This window comes from Trichosurus vulpecula, chromosome 1, assembly GCF_011100635.1.
Source record: "Trichosurus vulpecula isolate mTriVul1 chromosome 1, mTriVul1.pri, whole genome shotgun sequence".
NCBI classification, from domain to species: Eukaryota; Metazoa; Chordata; class Mammalia; order Diprotodontia; family Phalangeridae; genus Trichosurus; species Trichosurus vulpecula.
Window position 1 is genome coordinate 114,977,859 of NC_050573.1, and position 27,394 is coordinate 115,005,252.

The 27,394-nt window shown below is 39.5% G+C and overlaps 1 protein-coding gene across 1 annotated transcript in view; it reads right to left on the bottom strand.

Annotated features, from left to right (window-relative positions):
* Positions 1–27,394, bottom strand: part of FER1L6 (fer-1 like family member 6) — a 205,173-nt gene that overhangs the window by 162,966 nt on the left and 14,813 nt on the right. The window contains exons 5-9 of the mRNA XM_036739631.1: positions 26,037–26,099; positions 7,725–7,803; positions 6,850–7,006; positions 5,890–6,076; positions 1,772–1,964 (exon numbers count right to left, since the gene is read on the bottom strand). Coding sequence (XP_036595526.1) covers positions 1,772–1,964; positions 5,890–6,076; positions 6,850–7,006; positions 7,725–7,803; positions 26,037–26,099 — 679 coding nt within the window. The remainder of the gene's footprint in view (positions 1–1,771; positions 1,965–5,889; positions 6,077–6,849; positions 7,007–7,724; positions 7,804–26,036; positions 26,100–27,394) is intronic.

Genomic DNA, 27,394 nt, shown 5'->3' on the forward strand with positions numbered 1-27,394 from the left:
GAATCCCACCAGCTACAGAACCTCATATTTTCACCTCTCAATCTGATAGGACTAACTCCAAATGAGCTGCAACAAGAGGCAATATTTTTTTTCCTTCCTCATTTCTGCCTTATTTTATGGCTCACGAGGGACTAATGTACCTGTGGCAAGACCAGTCATCATGCAAGAAACTAAGAAATCAAAAGAACTTAGAGTCTCTACTAAACATATTTGTGCCCTGAGCAGAGTTTGAAAATTGATCCCTAGAGTGATGTTGTCACTCAGAGGCACTGAGCCTTCACTGCAATATATGTGACTTGACACCACAAAATAGCTGTGTGCCTTGAAGAATGGCATTAAAGTATGTGCATTTATTTTTTAAATTCATGTAAAGCATTCCTTATTATGCCTCAGGCATATGCATACTTTATATATCCCTAATCTCAGCTCCTCCATGTTACAAAGTCCTATCTCTAGTTGGAGGTGTTACTGATTATTGTACTTTGTTGGATTTTTTAATCAAGCCTCAAAATCAATGTGACATTTACTTGGTAATATTTAGGCTACAAAAAAGGGAAGTTCTGATTCCATCTAGCACCAGAAGGAATGTAAACATTACAGCAAGGATTGAAATATTGCTATGACAAATTAATACTTAAAAACCAAAATGGAAAATAGTCCCTGCCTCAAACAACAATAAATACAAAAATATCAGAAGACAACATTGACCAAGCAAGCATTAACAGGATGCTGGAAAATAGAAGGTAGTAGGGAATTATAGAATGATGGGGTATGGGATATGGAAGGAGAATGTAGAAGTTCCAACAAGAGATTGAGTTCAAAGGGGGAGAAAGGAGAGGTCTCAGAAATGAAAGGGAAAAAAAACTGTGGTCAGAGTATATAGGTCAAGGTTCAAACACTAAATTGGTAAGCGTAGACTCACCATATCAACCAAGATGATACAAATAAGATATGGGAGATGCTAAATGAGTTTAATATACAGGAGTCAGAGTCCAGACATTAAGGATGAGAATGAAGTGTTACAATGATCCAAAGTTAGGAAAGCCAAGAAAGCGTAAGCTACTATTTTTGAGCTAGTAACTAAGTGACAGTTTGCCATGCTCAGCACCTGCTTTAACAGCAATTTATATATGCATGTATGTTCTATCCATTCTCCCCACCCCCAGGAAAATGAAAGCTTTTTAAAGGTAGAAATATTTTTTTCTGTTTCTGTTTTTTGTATTCCCACCACATAATAAATAATAAGTGCTTAGTAAATGTAGAATACACAAGTGGGTCAGCATGATGTGCTGGCTATGCCCTATTTTTTTTAAGGAATCAGGCTATTAGATGTTTGTATATAAACCATCCCTTTTATGCTGTTCAAAGCACTTTCATATCCAGAAGAGCATTTTTTGGAGGGGGGAAGGCAGGATAATTGGGATTAAGTGACTTGCCCAAGGTCACATAGCTATTGTGTCAAGTGTCTGAGGCTGCATTTGAACTCAGGTCCTCCTGACTCCAGGGCTGGTGCTCTACTCAATGCACCACCTAGCTGCCCCAAAACAGCATTTTTATCCTTAAAACAACTTATAGCGTCCATGGACAGTACATATTTTCCCCTGTTCTTACATATTTTCCTACTAATTATAGAGAAATAGAATATTGGAGTGAGAAGGAATATTGTTATGACCAAGTCCAACCTTACATTTTGCAAATGAAAAAAAAAAAAACCTAAATTGATGTTTGAGGGAACCACTTTGACCATGAAACTGGTCACATTCCAGATTACCTTTATCTCCATCCTGCTCATTGGAGATTTTCTTCAACTCAATGAAATGTGTTGCCAAGGCCACGTCATTCATGCTGCCTTCATCCCACACCTGGATTTTAACTCTTCTGCACAAGGGAGGGAACATTTCTTTGAAAATGACCTGCTCATGCCACACAGGATCTGCACAATTTTTCTTTACTGTAGTCCTCCCCTAAAAACAAAAGACAGCTTGGTGAATTGTTGATGGATGCTATAATGATGTTCTTAACAAATTCAGGAATGCTTTTCAAAGCAAGCAGAAATAGAGCAGAAGACCGTTATGATGCCCTTCCCAGTGTGGCTCCAGCTTCCCTTTCTAAGCTTCACATTTTCATATTACTTTCCTTTGTGCATTCTACATTCCAGCCAAATTGTTTCACAATCTTGAACTCAACATTCCATCAGGCCATCCTCCATGCCTAGAATATTAATCTTCTTGGCTTCTGCCTCTTAAAATCTTTAGTCTCCTTCAAGGCTCTGCTCAGAGTAACCATCTCCTATGGGAAGTCTTTCCTGATCTCCCTAGCTATTAATACCTTCTCCCTCTTAGAAGTGAATTGCATTTATGTATGCATGTATATTCTACACATTGCCTCCACCCCCAGGAGAATGTAAACTCTTTGAGAGGAGAAATGGTTTTTTCTGTTTCTGTTTTTGTGTTCCCAGCACAGAACAAATATTAAGTGCGTAGTAAAAGCACTTTAGGGGCTGGTGAATTCAGGTCCTTATACCAATTCGCTAAGATGCCTCATCATGACAAGGTGGCCATCCCATGAGAGGAAGCTCTGGTAATTATGATCACGCTTGAAAAGTATGATTTTTGACTGGGCTTGGTGGTGTACTGTGTGTCTATTTTCAGAGGCCCAGTTAGCACACGCTTATCACCAGGCTAGTTGCAGGGTGATGGATTATTCAACTGTAGCAATTCTTGAAGACAATCTATGAAATGGTTGGAGTCTATCCGGGTGAAAGGGAAGTAGTGTGAATAAGAGGCCCTTTATACCTGGGTGTCATGGTACTTGGACTAACCAAATCTGTGGTATATAAAGGTGCTTTATTATGGAATTCACTCAAGTTCATACTGTAGCAGCATGCTAGCATATTACCAGAAAGACATCTTTCAGCTAAGGCTGGATGATCACTTACAAGTTACATTACAGAGAGGATTTTTGGTCAGGCGTTAATTGGGCCAGATGGTATTTGAGGGCCCTTCCAACTCTGAAATTCTATGAATTCCATCATCCTCATTTCACCAAAAAATGCATAAGTTCAGTGAATACAGTTTGGAAGCTAAGAGAGACACGCAAATCCTCTGATCATTCAAAAACAAGTTAATAAAAACTGATTAAACACCAGCCATTGGCATAGTTCTGGGTTTACTTCCAACAGCCTCTTGGGTTCAAATTCAAAACAAATGAGCATTGACTGTGAGCACAACAGTGTATGAAGTACTGGGGATAAAAAGAGGTAGAAAATTTAGTCCTTGTCTTTGAGAAGCTTGCAATAGTGAGGGTAAGCTAGCATTTAAAAGCTCTTTAAAGTTCGCAAAGTGCTTTACATATTTTATCCCATTTAATCATCACAACAATTCTGTCAGGTACGTACTATTTTCATCCCATTTTACCAATAAAGAAACAGGCTGGGTGAAGTGATTTGCTTAGGGTCACAAAGTTGGCAAGTATTTGATGTAGGATTTGAATTCAGGCCTTCTTGACTCCAAGCCCAGTACTCTCTCTACCCGCTATGAAATGAATATAATACAGAGAGACAGACAAACAAACGCAGGCCAACTGAGAGATAGACAGAGGTAGAAAGAAAGGCCATGAGAGAGGTACAAAGCATTAGAGAAGCATAGTAAAAAAAAACACCTTGCTTCCGGATAGTCAGGACATCAGCAAAGACTTCACCTGAGCTGCTGTCTTCACACTTTTGCTTTTTCCCACCCTTCTGTTAGGGACCATCTCCTCCATAGTCTGCTATCCTGCTCTATTTAATTCATCCAATGCATTATCCACATTCTAATTTGTACTGTAGTTATGTGTATACATATTCTCTCCCTTTCCCCAATAAGGGCTAAGGTGGTGGTAGTGGTGGTTGTTTTTCTGTTCATCCCCAGCACCTAAGTCTCTATCCTAAAATTTTCTTTTCAGTTATGATGCCACTTGGGGCTTTCTTGACAAAGATGCTGGAGCAGTTTGCCATTTCCTTCTCCAATTCATTTTACAGATGGGGAAACTAAAGCAAATAGGGTCAAGTGACTTGCCAGTAAGGGTCACACAGTTAGTAAGAGGCCAAGGCCAGACTCGAACTCAGGAAGATGAGTCTTCCTGACTCCAGGCCCGGCATTATGCCACCGAGCTTCCCTGAAAATCTTGAAAAAAGTAGCTGCTTAATAAATATCTATTGTATTTAGCTGAATTAGATCAGGCTAGACCTTGAAAGATGAGTAGGATTCGGGTAGGTGGGGACGACACCTCCACCTGGAAGTCCTGTCACCATCTCACACTCAATAGATCCCAAACCAAATTTGTTATCTTTCTTTCCATGCTTTCGTAGTTCTTTTTCCCCTTGATGCTCAGGTTTGTAACCTCAAAGTCATTCTTAATTCTTCCTTCATATTCTCATCACCCATATCCAACCAGTTGCCAAGTCCTGCTGTTTCCCTATCTGTAACCTCTCAAACTCCCTCCCTTCTCTTAATTCACAAGGCTACCTTCCTAATTTAAACCCTCATCCCTATTTACTATTGTAGGAGACTCCTACTGCTGGTAGTTAGATAGGGCCTTGGGCCTGCAATCAGGAAGACCTTATTGCAAATTTGACCTCAGATACCTACCAACTGTGTGACCCTGGGCGAGTCAATTAACTTCTTCCTCAGTTTCCTCATCTGTAAAATGGGGATAATAATAGTGCCTCCTTCCCAGGATTGTTGTGAGGACCAAATGAGATAATACTTGTAAAGCACTCAGCATTATCCCTAGCATGTAGTAAATACTAAATAAATGCTTATTTCCTAATTAGCTTCCTGGCTTTTCCCTTTATAGCCCATTCTCCAGGTAGCTGCCAAAATAACCACCATGAGGCAAGGGGGTATGATGTCATCCTCCTCTCTTAAAAATCTTCAGTGGCTCCCTATTACCTTTAGGCTACCATTAAAACTGAAATACTTTGTGTTCCCTAGACTCAGCATCCCATCCTTCTTTCTCTTTATACAGAATGCACTCTCCTCTTCCTCACTTCTTCCTGTCCATATCCTTCTCCTCCTTTAAGGTTCAGTTCAAGTAATGCCTCTCCTTCACAGTCTTCCCTGCCTTCGTCGATGATTAGGGTTCTAGCTTTAAATCAATTATATTCTATTGTTCTGTGACCATGTTCTGTGCCCTGCAGTAGATTGTAAACTCTTTGAGGGAAGGAATTGTTAAATTATCTTTTTTCCCTAGAGCCAAATAGTGCTTGGCAAATAGTTAGAGCTTAATAGACGCTTGTCAATAGGTTGCTTTTCAGCATATGAGCATGGAAGAGCAGAGTGAGATCATCATCGGTGGTAGATCACTGGACTAGGGGTCAGAAGACCTGGGTTCAAGTCTGCACTCTGACTCTTACATGCTGCATTACCACAGACAAATCCCATAACTTCTCTGAACACAGACATTTTTTGCCGAGTGAGTTTGATATCTTTTGCGTTTCTAGCTGTTAATAGGCTGAGCATAGACTCAGAGAGGCAGCAAGTGGGAGAAAAGATGGCGTCCAGTCGGTACTAAAAGGAACATGGAATTTAATTTTATTCCTTCAGCCTGTTAAATCCCCTTCTCCCAATCCTTCCATCACCAAGGCAATGTTGTCTAGTCATCCACATACTTCCCTCGTTCTGCTCTTTTGTAGCTTCTTTTCCCTGTCAAGCTTACCCTTAATGTTTATTTTAATCCAATGTTATGGGGTAATAGTAAAACTGTATAGTTAATAGTGCACCAAAGCTTACAAGATACTGACGGGAAGCATTTAGTTTCAGGAGGACTACCATTTACTGAGATTTGGCCCGTGACTAATAGCTTCCCCTCCCCACTTTAGGGATGGCCTTTACCACAGTTGTTCCTTACCACCTGGCCTGCAAACGTGACCTCCACAAAGGGATCCACCAGGTCCTTGCTGTCTCCCACGAACGCCTTGGTGACGTTGGCCATGATGCTAGAGTTCATTTTGGGCAGGCCCTCCGCTCGGAAGAGTCTCACATAGAATCTGGCCCAAGGTCTCTCGGAGGGGAATCCTTGAGGGACCAAGAGGTTCCTTAAAGACAGAAAAAAAACCGTGATCTTTCATAGGAAAACAAACACAAAAGGGAGAAAGAAAGAAGCTGGTAGATAGGGGGATAGATTTTAAAGATAAGGATCTTTCAGCCTATAAAGAAGGTAGGCATGAAAGGAATTATTATCATGCCTGAGAAATCACAAAGGGTATGGGTAAGGTAGCTAGGTGACACACTAGAAAGAGTGATGGGTCTGGAGTCAGGAAGATTTGAGTTCAAATCCAGCCTCAGACACATAGTAGCTGTGTGACCCCGGGCAAGTCACTTAACCTTATTTACATCAATTTCTTCCTCTGTAAAATGAACTGGAGTAGGAAATGGCAAACTACTCCAGTATCTTCGCCAAGAAAACCCCAAATGGGTCATGAAGAATCAGACACAACTAATCCACTAAACCAGGATTTCTTAAACTTTTTCCACTCTGACCTCTTTTCTATTTTCAGCAATGTTCCTTGGAGTTGCATGGCCTGAGGGCATGCACAGTGCAAAGTGGGAATGCTTTGTGTTCAGAACCAAGTCTCCAACGAAGCTGTGCTATGCACAGGCAAGGGCTGCCAGAAACACCTCAGATTCCTTACACGTTTGATTTTGAATTAATTTTTGGTGTTGAGAAACTGTTGACAAGTTTTTCACGACCCTATATGGGGTCACGACCCACATTTTAAGAAGCGCTGGACTCAAAACAAGGTGACATAACAGAGCAGCACCAACCTCTTTTTTTTTAATTTTACAAACCCAGGTTGATCAGTCTCACTTTTCTATCTGTTCTTCGGCATCAGATGTTTTGGGATTGGCCTGCAGGATGTCTCCTTTCCCAGCCACGCTGATATCACATTTCAGATACCCCTTGGTGCCGGTCCTAATATCAGCCGGGTCTGTGAGAAGGGCCCACTTATCACAAAACTGGTGACCTGTAAGAATGCAGATGAAAGCTTAGGCATCAGAGGAGTTAAAAGGGAAAGGCTTCCCCAGCCCCTCTTAATTCTAATGCTTTCCTTTTTTCAATTATTTACTATTTATCCTATATATGACTTCCTTTATATATTTGTTTGCATATTGTCTCTCCCATTAGATTGTAAGCTTCCTGAAGGTGGGGACTATCTTTTGCCTCTTTTTGTATCCCCAGTGCTTAGCACGGTGCTGGGCACGTAACAGGCGCTTAATAAATATTTATTGATTTATTGTTTGAGCTGTGCTATCTATTGCAAGTTACTTTACCTTTCTCATCTAGTCCAACCCCCTCAAGATTGTATATGGTATGTAAGGTTACCACTGTGCCATAACACCTCTTAACTTCCCCTTTCCAGGTCTCAAGGATCTTCATCTCTAAAAGAAGGGGGTTTGGATTAGAAGATCTCAAAGGTTTTGTGGGTCAATAGCTATAAGAAGTAGAAGATGGGAGAGCTAAAAGTGCTGTAAGCTTGGAAAGTTTTATAATGATGCTGATGATGTGGAGGAAGAGGGGAGGGAGGAAAGAGAAAAGAGAAAAGGAGGGAGAAAGAGAAGGGGGATGGAGAGAAGGTGGGAGGGAGAAAAGGGAGAGAAGGGGGGGAAAGGGGAGGGAGAAAGGGAAAGGGAGGGAGGGAGAAAAAGAAGAAAGGAGGGAGAAAGGAGAGAGTGCTACTCTACCTGGCTGACTGTAAACTGTTCCCAGGTCTACTTTAAAGGATCCTATCAGCAGACTTCCTATGAGTTTGTTGTGCATGACCTGTGGAGGAAAGAAATGAAGATTAATGAGCAGCAAATAGTACTGGATTTATCTTCCATAAGTAGGTGTAAGGAGTAAGATGGGAAGAATTATGGAAAAAGCTATAGTAATGCATTGATCCTAAACCAGGGCACAGTAAACCATGGATGTCAAATCACAGGCTAGAAAAGATCTTTAAATGGGGGAGGGCCTAAATATGAGGAATACCACATATATTGTTTACCACATACACTTAGTGTGTCTGGTTTTACAGAATCATTTATTATTATTATTATTATTAATTATTATTATTATTATTTGTTACAAAGAATGGCTCAGTAGATAGGGGAAAGGGGAAGGAAACATTCAGAAATGTTCTTTCAAGGAACAGGCCAAATGCCAAATGCTCCAATATTATCTTTTCTACGAAACATTGGTAGAGATCCAAAGTGAAAAACGGAAGCAGTCCCATCCTCTGTGAGGGTAGGTGCAGAAACTAGACACTGAACTAAGTCTATTACAGGGCAGAGAGAGATTGTCCTGGCCCACCACCCACCCACCCCAAATGCTTTAGGGAAATAAGCAATAGGGAACACTATTAACACTGTGGTTGGTGGGGAGGAAATGTTTAGGGAAGATTTCAATAAAATGTAAGCTCTTTATTATGAACTGGAACTTGATATGTATAGAGCCCAGCAGATCACAAAGTAGGGAATGATGTGACAAAAAAGGGGCAAGGTAGAAATTCTTTCCCCCTCTTCCCTCCGCCCCCCACCAAAAAAAGTGCTCTAGGACAGTGTGTAGGAGAAAACACCATTAACACTGTTAGAGAAGGGAGGGGAGCAGGTATTTAGTGAAGGTTTCTATAAGAGCAGGATCTCTTTTATTTTTTCATCTGCTGAGAGGTCTAACAATGTCTCCTTTTCAAGAAGCATCAGTCTCTCTATTGCCTCCAATTCAAGACACAAAATCCTCTGCTTGATGGGTAGTAAAGCCCTTCACAACTTCACTCTAGCCTCTCTTTCCAGACTTTTTACACATTATTCCTCCTCATATACTCCACACTTCAAGCAGGGTCCTTAAGCTGGGGTCAGTGAACTTATTTTTAAAATATCTTCAGAACTATTTAAATATAATTGGTTTCCTTTGCAAGCCTACATATTTTATATATTGAAAAGCATTATTTCAAGCAGTCTGTAGACTGCCCTGGGGACTCATGACAAGAATAAAAATGATAATAATATAAGATGAAAATACTACCTATATTAATTTACTTATACAGTGCTGTACCAATCAAACTGTCTAAAGAATATTGTATGGAGGCAAGTCACTTAACCCTATTTGCCTCCTATATTCCTCATCTATAAAATGAGCAGGAGAAGGAGATGGCAAACCAATCTGGTCTCTTTGCAAAGAAAACCCCAAAGAAGTCACAAAGAGTCTGAAGAAGAGACTGAAAAATGATTAAACCACAACAAATCATTGTATAAATGTATTGTAAAAATAACAAATTAATATAGAGAAACAAAAGGTAAAAAAATCTCAAGGCCAATAATTTGAAAAAGTGGAAAGGAAGAGAATCTACCAGTACCAGATGTCAAACTGTACTACAAAACAGCAATCTTTAAAATAACTTAGTTCTGGTTAAAAAAAAAGAAAGACATTGATCAAAGAAACATACTAGGTATATACTATAGAGAAGCAATCTTCTCTCAGAAAACACCCAAAAACACACCGAACAACCCCAGTTACTGGGGAAAGAACTCATTATTTGCCAAAAACTGGTGGAAAGACTGCATGGCAATCTGGCAGAAATTAGGTGTAGACCAACACCTCATAACCTACACCAAGATAAACTCCAAATAGATACATGACCTAGATATAAAAGGTTGCATAATAAACAAATTAGAGTAGTAAGGAAAAATTATCTTTCCAGATATATGGATAAGGAAGAATTCTTGACAAAACAAGAAAAAGATGAGATCACACAAGATAAAAAGGGACAATTTTGGTTATATAAAACTTTAAAAGGTTTTGCCCAAACAAATTTAATGTAGTAAAAATTAAAAGAGAAACAGGGACCTGGGGAAAAATTACTGCAATAAGTTTCTCTGATAAATATATATACTCATGAAAATATATGTATACATACATATACATATATGGAACTGACTGACTCAAGTTTATAAGAATAAGAGCCATTCCACAATAGATATGTGGTTAAAAGATATGAACAAGTAGTTTTCAAAGGAAGAAATCGAACCTATCAACAATCATGAAAAGATGCTCTAAATCACTAATAATTAGAAAAATGCAAATTAAATACCTTTGAGGTTCTATCTTATACTTATCAAACTGGCAAAGATTACAAAAGAAGAAAATATGTCGGAGGAGCTCTGGGAAAACAGGTACACTAGTGTACTGTTTCTGTAGTTGTGAATTGGCTCATCCATTCTGAAAAGCAATCTAAAACTATGGCCAGAGAGTCATCAAACTGTGCATAGCTTTGACCCAGCTACTCTACTAGTTGTCCTATATACCAAAGAAATCAAAGATAAAAGAAAAAGATCTGTATGTACAAAATGTTTATAAAAGCTCTTTTTATGGGAGCCAAAAACTGGAAACTAAGGAGCAGTCCTATTGGCGAATGGTTAAACAAAGTGCATCACATGAATGTGATGAAATATTACTGTGCCGTAAGAAATAATGGAAGGGAAGCTGGGAAGACCTCTACGAACTGTTGTGGAGGAAAGTGACCAGCACTACCACAATTATACAATGATTTGTTGTTTCATCATTTTTCCATCATATCCAATTCTTTTTGACCCCATTTGGGGTTTTCTTGGCAAAGATACTGGAGTGGCTTGCCATTTCCTTCTCCAGCTCATTTTACAGATGAGGAAACTGAGACAAACTGAGTGAGTTAAGTGACTTGCTCCGGGTCACACAGCTAGTAAGTGTGTGAGGCTGGATTTGAATTCAGGAATAGAAGTCTTTCTGACTCCAGGCCAGCTTCTCTGTCCACCTTGCCATTTAGCACCACCTAGCTGCTCTTTATACAATGATAACACCATCCTCAAGAAAAACCACTTTGAAGGACTTCAGAACTCTATCACTACAATGATAAAGCACTGAGTTCAAGATAACAAAGATGAAAAATACCACTAACCTCCTGAGAGAGAAGTGAAGAACTTCAAAATACAGGAAAAGATTTATATTTTGAGAAATGGCTAATGTGGAATTTTTTTTTCTGGACTATATAGATATGTATCAAGGGATTTGTTTTGTTTTTTCCTAATGCTAAGTGGGGGGTGGGGATTAATGGAAAGGGAAGATGAATTTTTTAAAATACCCGTTAGTTGACAAATAAAAATAATAAAGTATTTTAAATCCATAACATTATTTAAGAAGGAGTCCATAGGCTTCACCAGACTGCCAAAGGGGTCCATAACGTACACCAAAAAATGGTTACAAACCCTTGCTCTAGAGGCTAAACAAACTGGCCTTCTTACCGCTTTGCTTCTGCTCCGACTGACCCACACACCTGCAAAGCTCTCCTTCCATACCTCTAACTCCTGGAAGTTTCAAATCCCCTCAAAGCTCAGCTCAAGCTAATCTTCAACAGGCTTTTAAAAACTCCCTCCTTTGTGAGTCTTCCTTCCCACCTTAAATCACTATGCATTTATTTTGTATATAATTGCCCATCTTCTGCTCCCTCCCTGGCTCCAGGCTGCCCAGAACCCATCTGAACTGACTTGGCAGAGGAAAGATTCACTGACACAGGAGGTGGGGACATCCTCCCCACTTGTTTTCCCTTCACCCTTACTCAGCTCTAGGGTTCTCATAAGCCATCTGGCCTGTTAGATCCCTCATACCACTTGGATGTGATTGGTGTTCCCAATAGTATTCCTCCTATTGAGATAGAAGATCCCCGGGTCTTACCATCTGCCCTGACACTGCATCCTAAGATCCTCCAAGCCTCATCACCACCCTGCCTAGCACTGTCATATGACCTATAATGAGATCTAGCCTTTTTTTCATTCCCTGAAGCTTCGATCTCTTTTATGTGTTGATTCTACCATTTAGAGTATGAGCTCTTTGAGAATAGAGGCCATCTTGCTTTTTCTATTTGTATGTCCCGTAAACAGCACAGTGTTTATCACGGGGTAAATGTATTTTCTAAAGCCTTTTCTTTCATTCATTTATTTAGCCACTCACTCAATTACTTATCTATGAATATATAGTCTTGTCTCCGCCATTGCTCTTTGAGGAAGATAGAGGGAACTACTCAAGTAGCTAGGTGGCTCAGTGGATAGAGCACTGGGTCTGGAGTCAGGAGGACCTAAGTTCCAATTTCGCCTTAGACTCTTAATAGCTGTGTGACCCTGGGCAAGTCACTTAACCTCTGTATTTCTCAGTTTCTTCAACTGTAAAATGGGAGTAATGATAGCACCTACCTGCTGGGATTGTTTCAAGGATCAAACGAGATGATATTTGTAAAGCACTTGGCACAGTGCCTGGCACATAGTAGGTGCTATTTCTTATTTGCTACTCACTAATAGGTGCTATTTCTTACCGTCCTCCCTTCACACTGAGGTCAATGACTACCACCGCTTATCAGTTTGAATCCCCAAAGCCTTGCATAATGCTTGGCACCTAATATGCAGACAAGAGGTTCAAAAACCTGCCTTAAATCACACAACCTGCAAACAGCAGAAACAAGATTCACACTCGGGGCCTCTGCCTCCCAGTTCGGCCCTCTTTCTATGGCAGCACACTGATGGAACCACAAGTTCTGACCACTGCCCTCCTACTCCCTCCTTCAAATGTCCAGTACTTTGCACATGGTAATTAATAAGTCACTCAATTAAACAACTAAATGAATGAATGAATGAACTAATGAATCTAGAATTTTAACAAAGAACATTTGCTATATTACAATCACACTAACTCTGTTACATTATGTTAGGTGGGGGGAAGGGAGCGGAGGTAGTTTGTTAGTCTAGAATAAGTCCAACCAAATTCAAGAGAAGAAAAAAATAAAACTGACCTCAGCAAAAGCATTATTATGAAGATGACACCCAAAGCCTCCTAGCTCACAATCACCACTGTTCCTTCCCTAAGGCTTGAGGAAGAAGAGAAGTATTTCATCCTCTCTTATCAGCCCTAGGACAGCTGGTTCCAAAATGAAATGCAAGAAACTCAAATGAATTTTTTCAGCAGTAAATGAGACTTCCGGACTGTGGTGAATGGAAGGGGGAGGGATGCAAAACCCAGGTTGAGTCTCTCTTTGGAACAGACGGGAGGCAGGTACTTCATGCCTCAGGCTCTGCAAGGTGAAATTGTTTTCCATCTTTCACCAAGACAAACTGTGGGACAGGACTGCTGCCCCAACAGCATCTGCCCTGCCATTTCCTCTCCTTGATTTCTCCCATATGGATTTTATTCTGGTCCAACATAATTGGACCTGGAGGCAACATTTCAATCCTTGTTTAAATCCTTGTTCCAACCAACAGTTACTAGCTACGGTTCTGTGGCTAAGTCATTTTAACCCCCAGAACCTCAGTTTTCTTATCTGTAAAATAGTGACATTGTCTGACTGCCTTAGAGTTCTGCTTTGAAAACATTAAGTGCTATAATATAACAACAGCTAACATTTATATTGCATCTAGTATCTGCTAGGCATCGTGTAAACACTTTATAATTATTATGTCTCTCTGACATTTATATACTGCTTGCTACGTGCTAGGCACTGTGCTAAGTGCTTTACAAATACTAACTCATTTGATCCTCACAACAACCTTGGGAGGTTGGTACTACGATTATCCCCATTTTACAGACGAAGAAACTAAGTTTAAGTGACTTGCCCAGGGTCAAACAGCTGATAAGTGGCTGAGGCCAAATTTGAACTCAAGTCTTTCTGACTTCAGGCCTAGTGCTCTAGCTACTGCCTGAACTGTGTATAAACTTAGCCCATATATAATCTTGGAGTCGTGACTACAGGCAGGCAGCTTCTTATGCAGTCCTAGAAAGAGAACTCACTTTGGTTTCAGAAGGCCTGGGGTCTATCACTGATTAATAAAGTGATATCAGGCAAGTCACCTCCCTTCCCTGCACCAAAGGAAAAAACAGTCCTGGTCCTGACTCATGGGAGAATTCTATCAAACTTGTAAAGAACGAGTGCCACACAAATTATTCTCCAAAACTGAGAAAGAAACTGTGTAGCCAGACACTTTTAACGAGACAAATATAATTCTAATAGCTAAACCTGGGAAGGATAAAGCAAAGAGATACAGACCAATGTATTAATTAGTGATTATTGATTAAAAAAAGTTTTAAATAAAATCCTGCCAAATAGACTACAGCAACTCATCCAAGAAACCATTGGATTTATGCCAGGGATACAAAACACAATTCAACATGAGGAAAAATAATCAATACAATCGTATTAAAAACAAAAACAAAGAACAAAATCCCCATGACTATTTTGATGAATTTAGAAAATGTCTTTGAAAAAGTATAACACTCATTTATATTTTTTAAAAACCCACAAAGTATAGGCATAGAGGAAACTTTAAAAATATCACTTCCCTCCGGGCTTCAGTTTCCTCATCTGTAAAACGGTATTATTCAGTGCTTCTTAAACTGTGGGTCGTGACCCTGAAAAATTTGGCAACAGTAAAAGGTTTCTGAATGTGCAACGACCAAAAATTAATTTCAGATAATGTGTAATAAATCCCAGGTGTTACTGGCAGGGCTTGTCCGTCTTACATTGCACAGCTTCACTGCAGTCTTGGTTCTGAACACAAAACATGCGCACTTTGCACCTTGCATGCCCTCAAGCCGTGAAACACCAACAAAGACTGCCAAAAGGCAGAAAGGGATCCAGAGGAAAAAGTTTAAGAAGTAGGATTCTGGATGATGTCTAAGCTTCTACCTCTATGAGTCTATGAGACATTTTTTTCTCATCACCTGGAAAGTTATTTCAGATGACCACCTTTAAGAGGTTGTTGTTCCTTTTTTAAATCTTTCATCTCTTTCCCCCAAGGTGGTTGTTGTTGCTGTTGGTCTTGTATTTAGGAATAACAAATCATTCTCTTTTTTCCAAGTTAGAGAACAGAACCAGGAAATATACTTCCCACTTCCCAATATTCTCAGCATTCAGCACACTGATATTCGACTCATACATAATGTAAAAGACTATCTATTGTGTTCTTTTAAAAAACCTCTACCTTTATTCACTCAAAATCTAATCATTCCTTATCTATTCATTTGGATCAGTGTATTTGTGTTAGAGTTTAAGTCCCCATAGAGCAGAGGCAGAGCCTAGCAATCTAACCTGTACACAGAAAACTAGAATTTAGCAATTTTAGATAAAGAAGATGTAGATAGCAGATGACTGTATGAACAGGAACTAGCCCAGGCCAGCCATTAGGGGCACGTGTACCATACCTATATTTCAGATTGCAAGCTGTCTTGGGATGGGGGATGGTGAAAAGGGAGGGGGGAAAATTTAGAACTCAAAATCTTGTAGAAGTGAATGTTGAAAACTAAAAATAAATAAATAAATTTAATTATTTTTAAAAAGAAGCATGTGTACCATGCTCTTTTGATGTAGTTCCTGTGACATGTACTTCCATGAAAATTTCACCATCATGGTGAAGAAACAGACTGTAGATTAACTACTAAGCTAGAACTGGGTACTCATTCATTCATTATTTTACAGAGCTGGAAAAAATAACAAAATTCATCTGGAAGAACAAAAGGTCCAGAATATCAAGGGAATTAAAGAAAAGAAATGCAATGGAAGGTGGCCTAGCCATATCAGATCTTAAATTGTGTTATAAAGCAGCAATCACCAAAAACTATTCGGTAGTGGCTAAGAAATAGTGGTGGGTCAGTGGAATAGATTAGGTACACAAGACACAATTGTCAATGACTCCAGCTTCTGGGACAAGATCTCACTAATTAACAAAAACTGCTGGGAAAACAGTATGGCAGAAACTAGGTATAGACCAATATCTTACACCAGATACCAAGATAAAGTCAAAATGGGTACATGATTTAGGTATAAAGGTTGATACTGTAAGCAAACTAGGAGAGCAAGGAATAGTTTACCTGTCAGATTTATGGAGAATAGAAAAATTTATGACCAAACAAGAGACAGAGAATATTGTGAAATATGAAATGGATAATTTTGATTACATTAAATTGAAAAGTTTTTGCACAAACAAAGCCAATGCAACCAAGATTAGAGAGGAAGCAGAAAGCTGGGAAACAGTTTTTACAACCAGTGTCTCTGATAAAGGCCTCATTTCTAAAATATATAGAGAACTGAGTCAAATTGATAAGAATACAAGTCATTCCCCAATTGATAAATGGTCAAAGGATATGAACAGGCAGTTTTCAGAAGAAGATATTAAAGCTATCTATAGTCATATAAAAATGCTCTAAATCACTATTGATTAGAGAAATGCAAACCAAAACAACTCTGAGGTGCCACATCACACCTATCAGATTGGCTAACATGACAAAAGAGGAAAATGAAAAATGTTGGAGAAGATGTGGGAAAATTGGAACACTAATGCATTGTTGGCGGAGTTGTGAACAGATCAAGCCATTCTGAAGAGCAATTTGGAACTATGCCCAAAGGGCTATAGAAATGTGCCACACCCTTTGACTCAGCAATACCACTTCTAGGTCTGTATCCCAAAGAGATCATAGAAGTGTGAAAAGGATTCACACATACAAAAACTCTTTTTGTGGTGGCAAAAAATTGGAAATTGAGGGGATGCCCATCAGTTGGGGAATGGCTGAACAAGTTGTGGTATATGAATGTAATGGAATACTATTGTGTTGTAAGAAATGATGAGCAGGCAGACTTCAGAAAACTGGAAAAACTTGAATGAACTGATGCTGAATGAAGCGAGGAGAACCAGGAGAACATTGTACACAGTAACAGCCACAATGTGTGATGACTAACTTTGATAGATTTATCTCTTCTTAGCAATGCAAGGATCCAAGATAACTCCAAAGGACTCATGATGGAAAATGCTATCCACATCCAGTAAAAGAACTATAGAGTCTGAATGCAGATTGAAGCATATTATTTGCTTTTTTCTTTCTTTTTTGTTTGTTTCTTCTTTGTTGTGGTTTCTCCCACTGGTTCTAATTCTCCTTTACAACATTACTAATATGAAAATAGATTTAATGTGAATGTATATCTAAAGCCTATATCAAATTACATGCCATCTTGGGGTGGGGGGAGGGGAGAGATGGAGAGAAAATTTCGAACCCAAAATCTTATGGAAGTGAATGTTAAAAATTAAAAATAAAGTAATTAATTAAAAACAAAACAAATAAAAACATTGGGGGAAATGCTCCTGAGCAGAGGTTTGAGGCAACAGAAGTAAAACATCCTACTGCTCCTCTGAGATAACCCTAGAATCCAGAGGGAAAGGTGTTGCTAGTCTTGCTCTGGGGGACCTGACTCATCAGTAGAAGGGGGAGTTGAGATAAGCAAACTCCATGCCACTCCCAAAGCTTATAAAGGCTACGGTTATGATTATACTGAAGAATAAGACTAATGTGAGAATTCCTATACATGTATATTACATTAGTAATAATCATTTATAGTGATATAGCTATTTGAGCTTTACAAAATATTTTCCTACCAACCGCCTTGTGAGGGTGGGAGCACAAGAACTATTACCCCCATTTTATAAGTGAACTGAGGTGGAAAGTAAGGAAGTAATTTGTCTAAAGTCACACAGCTAGTAAATTGTAGGACCAGACCTTGATCTCAGGTGCTCAGATTCCGTATCTATGAGCTTTGATTGTTTATGAAAACCTGGACCTTTCCACAAGTAGTATCTAGCAGGGGTGCCTGACCATAGGCTGAAAAGTACACATGCTCTAACTTTAGGGTCTCCAGAAAGGCCTAACTATCCCATCCCCCTCCCAAAAAACTTCCAGATGTGACAGCTCAAGTCTAGAATTTCTTTAATGGGAACTGAGTGCTCTGCATACAGCAGACACTTAACAACTGAATTCAGTAGACAAGTCTCTTTCACTAGGAAATTAAAGCTATAGAACACAGAACTAAAATTGCACCAAAATATAAAAGAAATATGTTTTTGAGGCAGCTAGGTGGTGCAGTAGATAAAAGCACAGGGCCTGGAATCAGGAAGACCTGGTCTAAATATAGCTTCAGATACTTACTATGTGACCCTGGACAAGTCACTTAATCTCTGTTCGCCTCATCTATAAAACAGGGGACATAATGGCACCTACCTCCCAGGGTTGTTATGAGGATAAAATGAGATATTTGTAAAGTGCTTTGTAAACCTTAAAGCATTCTATAAATGGTAATTATCATCGTTATTATTGGAAGAAAGCTACTGAAAGACACTAATGCCTAAAATTTTAAAAGGAGAATGAGGCCATGATGGTGTGGAAGGGTAAATAGCTGTAGAAAAAGGAATTTGAAAGAACACTAAAAATAAACTTTATCTTCCTCATAATTTTGTTTAGGATTGGATCCTGGTAATAGTAAGTGGTAGTTATATTCATATTTTATATGGACACAGCACTTAAGCACTGAGATGGGGTAGCAGAAAGTACTGGTCGTAAAACTGGCAGAAAACAATTAAAGGCGAGGAAACTCAATGCTATTGGAGTTAAGGAGACACAAGTATAGTCAGTTCACTGCTAGTAGAACTGCAAATTTGTAGACTTATCTGATATAGCAATATGGGTGTAGGGAATTAAAGTTACCCAAATAATCATACCCTACAATTAAATAATTCCATTGTTACAAATATGCCCTGACTCTGTTATTAACCACATCCCCTCAAGAGCCATGTGTTCAAAGATATTCATAGCAGAATTCTATGTAATTGCAAACACAAACACACACACACACACACACACACACACACACACACACACAATGGAAGTAACCAAATGTCAACAATAAGGGAGCTGCTAAATAAAGCGTGGTACATTCATGCAATAGAACACCGTATCACAATTAAGATAGACAAGCATAAGGAATAAAAAAAAACCTGGAAAGATCTTAATTGGTTGTTGTTCGTTCAGTGGTTTCAGTCCTATCCAAATCTTTGTGACCCCATTTGGGGTTTCCTTGGCAAAGATACTGGAGTAGTTCGCCATTTCTCCAGCTCTGTTTTACAGATGAGGAAACTAAGGCAAACAGGGTTAAGTGACTCGCCCAGAGTCACACAGCTAGTAAGTGCCTAAGGCTGTATTTGAACTCAGGTCTTCCTAACTCCAGGCCTGGTAATCTATCCACTATGCCACCAAGCTGCCCAAGATCTTAAGGAAATAATACAAATTTTAAAAGGAGAATCAGAAGAATGGAGAGCACTGCTAACTATAAATCGCATGATTATAAGTAAAGGGCAATTGATAGATGCCCTCTTAAAGGGAGGGACTGAAAAGGAGTTAAGATACTTTATGCATTGAAATGAATTCATTTTAACATAAATAGTAACTAAGCAAGTTTAGTTTGTATTGGTATTTGAGGTTACATTTTTTGACAAAACATTTAATAAAGAAACAGCATTAGTCTTAAGAGAAGATCTGAGCTACGTCTTGACGTTCTCATTTCCTAGTCGTTCCCTGTAGTCAAGTCACTTCACCTTAAGCCTCTCTTTCCTTGTCCGTAAAATAGAGGTAATCTTACATTATGCCTGCAACGCTCAATCTCCCCATCTCTGTCTCCTTGTTTCCCTGGCTTCCTTCAGGTCTCAGCTAAAATGCCACCTTTTGCAAAAAGTCTTTCTTGATTCCCCTTCATCTTAGTGCTTTTCCTTGGAGACAACCTCCAACTTATTCGGCATCTATCTTGTTTGTACATAGTTGTTGGCATGTTTTCTATTCTGTTAGACTAGGAGCTCCTTGAGAGCAGGAACTGGTTTGGGGTTTTTTTTGTGGGGGGAGGGAGGTGGGATTGCCTTTTTGTATCTCCAGTACTTAGCACAGTGCCTGGCACATAGTAGATGCATAACAAATGAGTGTTGATTTGACTTTACTTATCTGTACTCTCTAACTCTCAAGGTTGTTGTAGAGAAGTATTTTTTAAAGTTCAAACCACTGTAAAAGTGTGATTTATAATTATGGTTATTATTTTTCAATTGTTAGAATTCACTAATAATTATTAGAATTCATTAAATTATTATAAGTTTGCAAAGTAAGCAATGGTTCACATCTATCACCTCATTGAATCTTTACAACTCTTCCTTGAGATAGATTGTTGTTGTTTACTCATGTCTGACTCTTCCTGACCCCACTTGGGGTTTTCTTGACAAAGATACTGGAATAGTTTGCCATTTCCTTCTTCAGCTCATTTTGCAGATCAGAAAATTGAGGCAAACAGGGTTAAATGACTTGCCCAGGTTCATCAAGCTAGTAAGTGACTGAGGCCAGATTTGAACTCAGGGATTCCTGACTCCAGGCTTGGTGCTCTATCCACTCTGCCATGTAGTTGACATGTGTGGTAGGTAGGGCAGCTGTTATTGACATCCCAATTTTACAGATAAGGAAACTAAGACTAAAACAGGTTAAATGGCCCAAAGTTGTACACAATGAACAGACATCCCATCTTTGTGTATTTGTGCTATTTGGTAATATGACTTTCTCAATGCGATGGGATAACCATTGCCAACAATCCAGCTTACAATTTCTCTCTTCCTATACCTTCAGCTCTTTGCTTTCTTCTCTGTTTTTGTTTGCATGGAGAGTTAACATCATATTGAATGAAATGTTTAAGAGAACTTGACCAAGGCCATTTAGAGCAGTAGGAAGAACCATATTATGGGCCTGCTATGACAATATCCTAGTGATGGGGATGGTGATTATCAGCACTTAGCGTAGCGCCTGGAACACAGCAGGTGCTTAATAAAAGCTAGTGGACTGACTGGTTATATCGCTCTTCTAATTTTATGAAGTAGTTTAAGAGGTCTCCGAGCTCCCTTCTTCGGATGAGTTCCCCCACTGCTTATAACGAGACCTAAAATTCCACTATTCAAGTTTCATTTATTGGTTTTCTCAGACTTTTCAGCCCTTTGAAGTTCCCCATGAAAAAGCACTTACCCCCTGGGAGGGGTGATACCTTAAGCCTGTTCTGTGTTTTGGCTTTCGCTCCATAGTTAGCACGCACTCCATTTTTTTGGTTCTCTTTTTAAAATTTACATTATTTCATTAAGCTCTTTCCAGATTTCTTTGTACTCCTCATTCTTGCCCACCTGAAGTGTGTTGCATATTCTATTACATGAATGTACCATAATTTATTTATTATTTAATAATAATTCATCACTATTTAATTATTTAATGGGAACTGAGTGCTCTGCACACAGTAGACACTTAAGAATTGAATTCAACAGACAAGTCTCTTTCATTAGGAAATTAAAGCTATAGAACATGGAACTAAAATTATTATTATTACTCCCCTATTATTTAAGAGTTATAGTTTTTTTAATATAAGAATGAATTTCCTAACAATTAGAACTTTCCAAAAATGAAATGAACTGCCTCGTGAGGAAATCACCTTCCTAACGCCAAAGACTGGAAGACAACTTCTCAGGGATATTATAGAGGGGATTCCTATTCACACACAATGGAAAGAACAGTGGATTTGGAGTCAGAAGATCTGGGTTCCAATCTTGCCTCTCTCACCACCTATGTGACCTTGATCAAGGTATTTAACCTCTAGTGCATAGTGTCAAACTTGCTAACCCACCAAATTCTGAGTGCAATACAATATAACATAGATAGTGTTAATTTGTGGTTTTCTATGCCAAAATGGAGGAGCAGCAAGGTAACTCAGTAGATAGAAGGCTGGGTCTGAAGTCAGAAAGACCTGAGTTCAAATCTAGCCTCAAACACTTACTAGCTATGTGACCCTAGGCAAGTCATTTAACTATGTTTGCCTCAGTTCCTCATCTGTAAAATGAGCTGGAGAAGGAAATGCCAAGAAAACCCCAAATGGGGTCACAAAGAGTCAAACATAACTGAAACAAATGAGCAATAAATGTCACTATGGGACCTGCTGGGATGCATTTCTATTTGAGTCTGACACCACTGCTAAAGGACTCAGATTCCTCATCTGTGAAAAGATGGGGTTGAAATAGGTGCATCTAAAGACTCCTCCAAATCTAAATCTATAACCCATAATCTGTAAGGAGGGTTGATCAGGAGCACCTAACCCCTACCACCAAAAAAAATCAATTTGAAGAGTTCTCTCTTGACCTAAAGAGTATGCCCACTGGCATATCTTGTTAAGAAGATAGAGACTCCCTGTGAATAGGTCTCAGTGATCTGGCAGGGTAAATTGGCTCATTCAAAACTACCCCTAAAGGCTTCCTTTTCCCCCCTTTTTTCATGGGGTCGGGGTACCCATGCAAAGATCACCCCCCTCTTTTTATTCCTCTTTTTACCATAAGGGGACACTCTGTTTTCCAGAGCTATGATGCAGTGAGCAAGCAATGCCTGAGCTTAGCATAACAACAATCCTTTGTGCTCACCCTCTGGATGACCTCAGCCACAGAAAAATCCCAGAATTGTTTCATATCAGCGGAGGTGGTCCCTGAGCTGAGATAAGCACTTGCTTGTCCAGATCCCCTTCTGGTCATGAAACCCTGTTATAATCGAACTCACCTCATTGTTGCTGTTACCCCCTCATTGTCACGGCTAAATCTCACTGAATGTTTCTTTGTCTAGCCGCTAGTATATGTGCTAAGATCTAGCCTTGCTATAGCGGGCCTCCTCCTAGAGGATACCCCAACACACGTGTCTAGTTTTTCTCCTCCAACAGAAAAAAGAATGTTTTGGTTTTGGTTTTTCTTTTGTTGGTAATGGTTTATTTTTTGCTTATAACCATTGTTAGCTCTTCGGCTTTATTTTGTTTTATTCTATTTTTCAGAGTTAGCAGTCAGGGTACTACCTCTGTGAGTTCTTTGGTATTTTTCAAAGTTAACAATGATTGCATAATCTCTGCCACTCTTTGGTCATTTCTTTTCAGAGTTTGACGATGATTACAATAAATATTAAGCAGAACAATGTGTTGGGTGCCAGGGGATGTATGGCATTTGTTTTTTTGTTGTTTTGGGGGTTCTTTTGGAAAAGCAAGAGGGATTAAGTGACTTGTCCAGGGTCACACAGTTAGTAAGTTATACAAAGTTTAACTATAAGATGGTCCCTGCCCTTAATAAATAACAATAATTGATGTTTGTATAGTCCTTTATTTGCATTTTCCCATTTGATCTTCTTTTTCGGGGGTTGGGGATCAGGTACTTAGTAATTATTAAATTGAAGCTGCAACTAAATCACCTTAGTGATAGTCCCATCATATTGAAGCATAAAATACTTTGAGTAGCAGAGAACTTAGAGGTCATCTAGTCTAACTTCTATATAATGCTTGAATCCCTTCTTATTATTCAGTCACGTCCAACCCTTCATGATTTTATGCTGGGTTCTCTTGGCAAAGATACAGGAGTGGTTTGCCAATTCCTTCTCCAGCCCATTTTGTAGTTGAGGAAACTGAGGCAAACAGGGTTAAGTGACTTGCCCAGGGTCACACAGCTAGTAAGTCTCTAAGATCAGATTTGAACTCAGGAAGATGAACTCCAGGCCTAGCACTCTATCCACTGTGCCTCCTAGCTGCCCCTTTGAATCTCTTCTAAAATATACTCAACCAGTAGTCATCTACACTCCTCTTGAAGACCTCTAATAATGAAGAACTCGTTATTCATCAAAGGGTTCCATTCTGTATATGTAACCATTGGAACAATTACAAAGTGCTCGACAGGGAAAATGGTTTCATTGAAACCATTGTGTACCCAATGAAACCTCTTACATATTTCTAATGCGTCATTTGAGGTTTTTTTTCTCATTATATTTTATTTTCAGTTCCAAATTCTCTCTCCCCCTCCACCTCCTCCCCTGGGGGCTTCTTAGAGGTTGGTTTTCAGCGACTAGGACTCATCCCAAGATGATTGGGTTGACTGAGACCCTTAAGAGGGCAGACCTTGGTCAGAGGAGCTGCTCCTCTGTACCAGCCTATAAAAGAGATCCTAAAGAACAATCTTGTCCCCTCTTCCCTTTTTTCTACTTTTCTCTTACAAAAAAATTCTGGCAAGCATCAAGTCCCACATGATTGTCTAGGGAGCCTGAGAGGGGATTTCTTAGAAATTCAGATCTCAGCGTCCTGCCCAAATTCCATGTATTTCCCTTTTTGTAGTATAGGTAGGAAATTAGGGAGCTGGAAATAAACTTTCCCAAACTAAAAGAAGGCAGTGGTATCTGGGCGATGGTGAAGAAGTAAGAAGTCACAGAAAAACACATGTGCTTGACCATGTACCTGGAGAGAGTCGTTTGTGAACAATGCTCCTGAACTCCACACTCCTGAATAGAAAAAGGGGATAATGATTCTAGAATCATCCAGGAGAAAATGGAGATTTCTTGCCGAGAAACCACACCAGCCTTGGGCATAGTCTTGAGAATAAAGCCAAGTAATCAAGAGTTTAGAAATTCAGTCAACCAACATTTGTTATTATTGTTCATGCCAGGCACTATGCTGAGCATTGGGGTATGAAGACAGAAGTAAAATGAGCCCTTGACCTGCAAATACTTACATTGTATCAGGCGACACAACAAGAACATGTACAGGGATATGCAAAACATACACAAAGTGAAGGCCAGCAATTTGGAGAGGAAGCTCTAACTGCCGAGGGGCATGAGGAAAGGTGTCCTGTAGAAGATGGCACTTGAGATGAATTTTGAAGGATTCTAAAAGATGGAGGTAAGGAGGGGGTGCATGCTGGTGCAAAGATATGCAGCCTGAAAATGGAGAGCAATGTGTTCTTAATAAGAAGAAGACTAGTAAAAACAATGGCCTTTTAGGGAAGCTGGGGCGGGGAGGGGAGGAGGTGGGGGGCAGGAAGGATTGATCAGCTTGCCTCTTGGAAAAGAAAAGGAGGATTGCTCACATGACCCACATACCCAAAGGAGCTGCAGCAAAGGGACTCAAGCCTTGACATTGCAGAACAAGAAATCAGGATCTTGACCATACTTGGAAATTTCTCAGAGTAAACTCTGATGGGGAGGGGGGGAGGGAGTAATGAGCCAAAGAGATAAAACAACTTTTTTGTGTCCGTGCCTAGAATTGAATCCATCCTATATGAGCCTAGAGCTTGGCAGGGAAAGCCAAAGGGAAACAAGTGTCTGGGCCACAGGTTACATGTAGACTGGATTAGATGTCTGAGGCCCTTTATAGCTCTGGAATTATAAGCCAACACACACTTGTTACCACATGACTCCCCATGGGGGAAGAGGAGAGAGAGAGAGAGAGAGAGAGAGAGAGAGAGAGAGAGAGAGAGAGAGAGAGAGAGAGAGAGAAAGGAGAAGCAATATTGTCCAACTCAAACTGTTAGGTCCCCAGAGTTTTTACTACTCACAGATTGTTGTTCGTTCTTCATTCTCAAAAAGGACCAATGACATCATGAGGGCAATGTCTTGATTTGTGTATAAATTGGATTTAAGTGATCTAGAGCTGCACGAAGTCATCAGCCTCACTCTCCTCCAGAGTCAGTGGAGTGAGTGGCAAGACAAAAGTCAAGATAACTGCCTATTATGGCCCAGGATTCAGTGGGTGACCCTGATCTTTTTAAACTAAGGTCTTTCCCAGGTTTTAATTTGTCTGAGGACAGTCCCCTGAGAATCAAGCTTGTCAGGAAGAGAATCAGAAGCTTCAGGAAAGGAAACAGGCAGGTGGAATAGGAGCAAAGAGGCTGAGAGAAATATTAAAGGGAGAGGTGGGAGAGTGTCCAAGACAAATTAAGCTAATATCTCAACTTTGCTAAAGTTCCTAATAAAATTAAGAGAAAATGAATCCTGACAAAAACTTTGTGCTCCATAAGGAGATCATTTGCAGCCTGAGTTTAGTATCCATGCTCTCTTAATATGTCTGACTCAATTAAATTGTTCTATTTGCTAGGTCATAATGTGCTTCTAATAGCCACAGGCATTTTCTCCTCAATAGATTTTTTCCCCCTTCCACCCAAAATGCTCTCTTTAGGCAATTTTAAACTAGAAGCTCTATTCTCTCAATGCTCATTATATGACCATTTTAATATTACACCTTAGCCTTTGGAGGATATATAGACTCAGAGCCTTATGACCTAGCCTAGCCTCCTTTAATGAGATGGAGCTGTGACAGCGGATGGCATACTTACTGAGATTTTGATGATTTTGTCAAAAAGATGCACTTGGGGCCCGATGAAGTCAAACACGAAATACTGTTTAAAAAAAAAAGATATGTGCATTGGTGACTGGAAGCAAGCCACCCTCTCTAACCTTTGGTCCCAATCTGAGATATACTTGTGAACTTACCAGGACATTGAGGGGAGAAGAGTGGCATCTCTTTTATAGCTAAAAGAGCATTGAATTTGGAACAGAAAACCTAAGCTTGATTCTCAGCTCTGCCGTTTACCAGTTATGTGACCTTGGACAAGGTTCTTGATTTCCTCATCTATAAAATGAAGGTACTTGCTAACTACATTACCCACTTTATAAAGATCTGGGGAAGCTTCATGGATAACCTGTTTGAAGTACTCTGTAAACCATAAAAATCCTGTAATTCTAGGCAAAATTATTATTCCAAAAATGATACAGCCCCCAAAGTTACACAGATATTCTCGTGGCACTGGGGGATTGAGATCACCTCTGTTTTAGGCACTTAAAAGCCTGTCATTTACTGCACATTTAAATGTGCAGTCAGGCTACTGTCTCCTCAGGCAAGTAATCCCTAAAGGCTTGTTTACTTCCATATGCTCCTTCCAAAAGATTTTTGCAGCTTTCTACCTTAAGTTGCAAACTGAGAGCTGGGTTCATGTTCTGTTGATAGAGAACAAGGCAGTAAAGAATCAGGAACTGGGGGTAAGGGGGCTCAGGATATCAAGACCCACCTGGGCTACCTTCATGAACCATAAAATGTTACAAGGCTCTGGTTGGGAAACCTGAAGCTCATTTGAAATCATCCAAACTTCCTTCTCAGCCCAGGCTGTCTTAAGAAGAAAAGAAACAGGCTTCCTTTCTTAGCATGCTCCCCAAAAGATACTTCTTTTTGACTTTTGCCCAAATGCACCCAAGAAGAGGGCTGTGAGCTGGTGAGAGATCATGTTAGATCAAATGGGAAAGCTTCCTCTCCCTAGTTTGGCAAATACACCTTCCAATTTATTTGTGAAGAAGCAGGGATGAGAGGGAAGAACCACAGAGGTCAGTTTTATTTACTAAAGAGTCTTTGGGTTTTTTTTGTTTTTGGTTTGTTTGGGTTTTATTTTTTTTTTGAGGAATGCCAAAATGAATTCATGGGCTTAATTTTTTTTTATTTTAAATTAAAATTTTTCCCATGTGCTCTGGAATTCATGGCCTTTTAGAAATTTAATTATTTTTAATTTCTTTCATAGGCTCTGGAATTCATAGCCTTTAATTTTTTTTAATCAAAGAATTTCACAGTTGAAAGGGACGTGAGAAGAGAAGTTATCTCTATCTGACCTAGAAGCCCTTATATGATAGGCTTAGCAAGTAGTCA